Source organism: Camellia sinensis, chromosome 3 (assembly GCF_055761805.1).
Source record: "Camellia sinensis isolate YWXY chromosome 3, ASM5576180v1, whole genome shotgun sequence".
NCBI lineage: Eukaryota > Viridiplantae > Streptophyta > Magnoliopsida > Ericales > Theaceae > Camellia > Camellia sinensis.
The window spans coordinates 68,558,510-68,565,112 of NC_138963.1; the positions used below are offsets into that span (position 1 = coordinate 68,558,510).

Consider the following 6,603-nt stretch of genomic DNA (forward strand, 5'->3'; position numbering starts at 1 on the left):
TTGAGGTTATTATTGTAATAAAAAAATTTAAAAGTTGAAGGGTCCAAAATAATTTATGGGATGCTAATAGCAGCACTCTTTATATTTTATCAAATTAATGATTTTACCTTTCAAATGGAACAACAGTGTCTTTAATTGTCTTTATTTAGAGTGAGAGTTAAAATTTAAGGTTAAATATATCATACTAATTAAAATGCCGTGACACTAATTTCAAATTATAATAGCGATTAGTGTAATTCGTCCAAATTTTTTTTTTATATCTTATGACAAATTCACATTGTACAATTGTTTATTGGCTAATGTTGTAGGATTCAATACTAAGGCCTCGTTTGGGAACAGGCTAATTTAGTAACTTTTTGGCTATTTGGCTAAAATGTAATGTAAAAAAAACTAGTATGTTTGGGATGACTTTTTGGCTTTTTACGAAAAGATGTGCAAAAAGTAGAGAGAAAAGGGAATCTTTGACTTTTTGGTATGAGTTGTTGGCTTTTTGACTTTTTTAGTAACTTTTTGGCTTTTTGGTTAAAATAGCCTCTTGCCAAACGAGGCCTTATTTTTTGTTAAGATTTTAAAAAATAATTAACTTGATAAATAATGATAAATGATATAAAGTAATATTTTAAAATTATCAAATAATTATTCTACTTATTACTCTGCCACCTATTCCTGCTCCTGTTTGGGAGCGTGATCTATTATGGCAAGGGTCAGAGGCAGAGGTGTCACGAGCCAACCCGCCCCAAAGTTGGCTTGGCTTTTGGCCCCCTTTTGGCCGATGCATCCATGATCCAGGAAATCTGGAAAAAGAAGCAAACCCCAACCTGTTTTGTTATTGCCACTGCTGCCGGTGGTAGTAGGGTACAGGTGGCTCAATTTCATTCGGCTTAGCATTGATGCTCCGTTTGTTTGTCAGATTGAGATTGATGAAACTATTAGTACGATAACATTGAAGTCTCGTTTGCTAAGTGATTTTTTTAGTCAAAAAGTCATTAAAAAAATTAAAAAATTAATAATTCATATTAAAAAGTTAAAAATTCTCTTTTCTCTCTACTTTTTTCATATCTTTTCGAAAAAAATCAAAAAGTCATCCCAAATATACTAATTTTTTTTACATCATATATTAATTAAAAAATTAAAAAATTACTAAAAAAATATATTGCCAAACGAGGCTTGAGTAAGAAGAGTACTAATGTGATGATATTTAATTAGAGAAATAAGATAAGTTGTTTTTTTGTGTAAGAATATGTTGGCATTAGTTGGTTGAAAAATCTATGAATTTATGTAAAAATCCTTAATATATAAAAATGTAGTTTTGTTATTGTTATATGTTGGGGTATATATAATTTTATTTTCATGAGCAATTCCATGAAATTTGATTGTGAAATCTAACCCTTCCATGGGATTGCTAATACCCCATTGAAAGAGTCTGGTTTTGTTCACACTCAAAGAGAGTGAAAAATATACATTTTTGTGATTGGCGAAAATAGTAGGATTTATATTTTTTTGAATAGAGAGTCTATTATTTTAGACTAATCAGAATTTGTATGTTGTTCAAACATTTTAACACTACGTAAATAAATTCATTTTCCTATCGGAGGAGATTTGTAGTCCATTGAACTATTAGTCAAATTAATTTTTTCCATTTTCGTATACTAGAAACAAATCAATACAACTCAATGTTCGAATCCAAAAAATATATGTATATAAATATATATATATATATATATATGTAACTCAATGTAATTCGGGTAGGAACAACAACATAATACAAATAAAGAAGAACAAAATATTGTTTTAAAATTTATATCATTTACAAAAAATATTATTCGAAGACCATTGCCAAGAATGGAGAAATGGTCACAGCGGTACAAGGATTAGACTTAACTTTTCTCTTATATATGAAATGATCAGGTGCAATTAAGTTAAGTATTTGTAACAAACTAATTACATAGACATATCAACCTAATTAGAATTTTAAGCAATATATAAAGGTCAGAGAGTCTAGTTAGTTTGGCTTAGTCAATTTTGTGACGGAGAAGATCAATTTCATATATTATTTTTTGCAGTTTATTCATCTGGAACATATATAATGTACACATAATACAATAGTACTAATTTTTGTTAGAAAAAAAGGGTAAAATGTAATAATTGGTTTCGATACGTACAAAACACAATTTTTAATTAGATCTTTTTTGTGTTTTTTTGTTTTTTTAATTTTCTTTTCACCATTGCTTTTATTTTTATGTAATATATACATTATATATAAAAATGAGGCCTTCTATGTATAACTTGTCTAATGATCAAATCACTACTATCCCTATCCACTTCACATACAATGCTAGTGTTAATGAATTTGGTTTTTTTTTTTATTTTTTAAGAGAGAACATGAATACAATAATAAGTCATATACCTCCTCCACCACCCACCCCCCACCATTAAAAATATGCACATTAAACTATTTGCTGCCGTCGCCTTCACGAGACCTTCATTTCAACCCATCTTCTCTCACTCTGCATATGAGTCCTAATAGTCCCTTGGATGAAGGGATTCCTTTTGACCTCAAAGACCAATACACAAGAAAGAGAGAGACACAGAGAGACAGAGAAAGAGAGGGTTTTGCCTTGCTTAGGTAAGCATACGCAATGTTAGAAGAAGTGAGGGCACAATGCCCGTGATTTAATCCGTTATCAACGACTTTATTTATTTATATTCACGTAAACGTAGTTGTAGTACTAGTCCCATCCCATGAACTAACTATATACGAAAATGACCCCTAAATTAAAGGTATCTCAAAAGTTGTAAGTGTCACTTGTAAATTTAAAGTTGAGGGAAAAAGTTTAATTTAGGTTGTCGTGTCGTGGGTTTTATTCCTAAAGATTCTTGTTTAAATATTTTCTTTCTTAATAAATTTGTGTATTTTTTTGGGATATGTTAAACAATTGACTTTTATGGCATTGTATTTTTATTTTTTTTGAAAGATAATTGAGTATTTGGATTAGTTTGCATGTTCCTTGATTAATTTTAGGATTCTGAAGTTAACAGCCAGACAAATCTCTAGTGGTCACTTGGTATGATTCGAACTCGAGATTTTAAATCTTATTTTCAAGTCTTTACCGTTTGTACTTAAACCAATCACAAATGAAATATAATCCATTTGGATCTTGCATTTTATGATAGAGTAGTGCAATAAAAATAAAGTAAATATAATTTATATACAAAATAATGTGATTGCATTGTGACTTTTTGTTTTAAAACAAAGTTAGCATTTAAATACTCCCTTCATCCTAATTTGATTCTCAGTTTCACTATTGGAGTCATGTCAAAAAATTATTTATATTTTTTTAATTATTCTTTTTTAACGATTTCAAATATTTCATCTCTAGGAATTAATTAAGATATTTTAATTTGTGATTTTTTTTTGAATTTTTAAAAATGAAAATACATAATTTATTGACCCAATTAAAGGGCACAACTATCAAAAATGGACGAATAGGTTGGAATGAAAGGACCGGGTAATTGCCCAAGTAAGGTGAGTGAGGTTTCAAGTTCGAATCTATGTAAAAACGTAACTTGTGTTGTAATCTAACTATTAACATACTAACCGCTATTTCGTGAAAAAAGAGAAAAAAGATTTGGATGAAGGGGGTAGCATTTTAACTATAGGAATGTAATTGTCATATCATTTTGATGACAATATATATATATATATATATAAATTTAGTACAAATAGTATTTTTCTTTATGATATTGATGTGAGTAGGGATGAGAAAACATTCAGCTAACCTGCCCAACTTGACTTAACATGACCTCAAATGGACGGTTTCGGCCCAACGGGTGGATGGATGCAGTTCTAACAATTTCAAAAAAAAAATCAAGAAAACGTCAATCCGTGAAACTGAGCCAACTATATGAAAAAAAGAATTCTTCATAAATGTTGATACCTATATAATATTTATTTATCCAATAAATAAAGTATTTGAAACTTTAAAGAGATGTTTTTCACTTTTGAGAAAAGCATAATCCTCTTTGCTCCCCATTATTCAATTAAAAAAATAAATATTATTTTATAAAACAGGATTTGTTTAGCTGGAAATAAGAATTTGTTTAATCTGTCAGCCCCAATTTGCATCCATTGCCAATCTGCTTAACCCATTTGATCAATTTTGAAACTTTGAGTAGTCGGATGCGGTGAAATTTTCTTGACCCAAACCCCATTTAGTCAAGTGACAGATAACATACAATCTGTTTGAATCAGACTCACGAACACTCCAATATGTAAAAACTTTGTATGTATATCTCAGTGGTGTTAGAGATAATAACGCTGTATTTGGTTGGAGGATTTGGGAAGAGATTTAGAAAATGAAAGGGAAAATGTGTATGAAATTAGGTGAAATATAGGTATTTTTATTTACATTTCACCAATCTTTTTTATTTTCCTTTCCAAATCCCTTCTCAAATCTCCCAACCAAACCCAACATAAGAGATTTATCAATATTTCTACCAAATGTCTTACATAGGCGTGAAACTATACTCATGTGAAATATTTGATAAAAATATTGATAAATTTTTTGAGATGCCAGTATTATTCTATGTAATTAAATCCCCCAATCACAAATCATTCACTACTTGTAGAGATTTTTAAAGATTTAAAGGTATTTTGAAACAGAAGGCAGGAAATTGAGGGGAAGAGAATCATGGGCCATTAGTTTCGATGCACTTAAAAGTAATCCTTTTACAAATCCCACATTATATCCTCATTATTTCTCAAACCCACAAACACACCACACTACTACTACTATACTACTTCCCTCACCACACTGCAATTTATGCAAACAACAACAACAATGCCAATGCCCAGTCCACCTGACTCCCTCAACCAAAACTCCAACAACCCATTCAACAACTTCCTCCACACCCTCCTCTCCGATGGCAACGTCATGCTGTCCGCCGTCATATCCCTCCTCCTCGTCATCCTCTTCGTCCTCTTACTCCACGTCTACGCCAAGTGGTTCCTCGCTCACACCCGTCGTCGTCGTCGTAGCCCAAGCTCCGTCTCCGTCTCCCACGTCCTCGGTCCACCTCGTTTCCACCATTTCAACAACACATTAACTTTCGACACCCCCACTCTCTCTTCCTCTTCTACCACCAAAGGCCTCGATGCTTCGGCCATTTCCTCGATCCCTCTGTTCGTGTACTTGTCTGATCAAAACAAAGAGCACGGACTCGAATGCGTGGTTTGTTTAAGCGTGTTTGAAGATAATGAAGTGGGGAGAGAAATGCCTAATTGTGGTCATGTTTTTCATGTGGAGTGTATTGATGTTTGGTTGACATCGCACTTGAATTGTCCCATTTGTCGAGCGCCGGTACTGATTGCGGAGATCGATTCGGTGTCATCCAACGATGCAGCGAGAGATGAGGAATCGGAAATTGTGATTGAAGTTTCGAATTCTGATGAGAATAATGAGAGTGGAATTGGAGCGATGATGATGAGTGATTCGTTATCGGCATGTTCATCGTCTTCTTCTTCTTCGTTGTCGTCGCAAGTAGCGATGACACTGAGTGGTTCGTTGAAGAGGATGTTGAGCAGGAATAGATCTGAGCGTAAAATTCATCCGTCAATGTCGTCCATTGTTGATGAATCAAACGATTGAGACAGAGAGATGAGAAAGAAATCATCACTTTCCATCCATTTTCCAAGATCAGACATATGTACAGTACCACCGTAGCCTAGTACTCAGGTTTGTTTTGAATACTGTCGCGCACCGCCGAATTCTCTGTATCCAAATTTTTAATTTTTGTGCTCCAAAGTGTGTTGTCAGTGATACTGTATCAAAAGTACTGGTTCCATTCAATGTATCAAATACATCTTGTGGACTACTTTTTTTTAATTAAATCAGGATAAATGATATTGATAATTTTTATATTTTGTTATTGGTGTAGTTTATATAATTTTAATTAGATTAATTTGATTTTTAATTTTAAATTTTGCGTCAATTTATTTAATAACAACGTTGTTTTCAGATAAATTTGTATTGAATGGGTTGAGTTTTAAGTTTTTTAATCGATCAAGTTTATAATTTTATCCATAAAAATATGATATATAATGTACATTTATCATAAAAAAATACTAACAATTGAATCAATATGAGATAAAATAAAAAATTTAAGATTAAAATTGATCAAATTAAAATTATAAATATCAAAATAAAACAATGACTAAAGTACACTAATTAAAAGTTTAATTTGTCCATTAAATTATGTAAATGCAAAAAATGGCTGATCTAAACTGATCCAAATTAATTAGTATAGTTTGAGAAGGTGAGCTAGTTGGGGTGACAAACTTCACCGGGTCAATTGGCTTGCAATTTAGAGTTATTTTAGAAAATTATTAAAAGTGATCTTCTACCTTTTAATTCATTTTTAGTTATATCATTTCTTATATTTTTTACATATATTTTTTTAAAAATTTAAAAAATTAATTTTTAACCATTTTCTAAAAATAATCCTTAGGCCTCGTTTGGAAACATACTATTTTAATAACTTTTGGCTTTTCGGCTAAAATATGAGGTAAAAAAATTAGTATATTTAGAATGACTTTTTGACTTT

At 31.2% G+C, this 6,603-nt stretch overlaps 1 protein-coding gene across 1 annotated transcript; it reads left to right on the plus strand.

The window, feature by feature from the left end:
* The first annotated feature begins 4,630 nt into the window (after positions 1-4,630).
* Positions 4,631-5,928, plus strand: LOC114262624 (RING-H2 finger protein ATL2). Its single transcript, XM_028202997.2, has one exon. It carries the CDS (start codon positions 4,824-4,826, stop codon positions 5,646-5,648), a length of 825 nt encoding a protein of 274 aa, XP_028058798.1. The 5' UTR covers positions 4,631-4,823; the 3' UTR covers positions 5,649-5,928.
* The last annotated feature ends 675 nt before the right edge of the window (positions 5,929-6,603 follow it).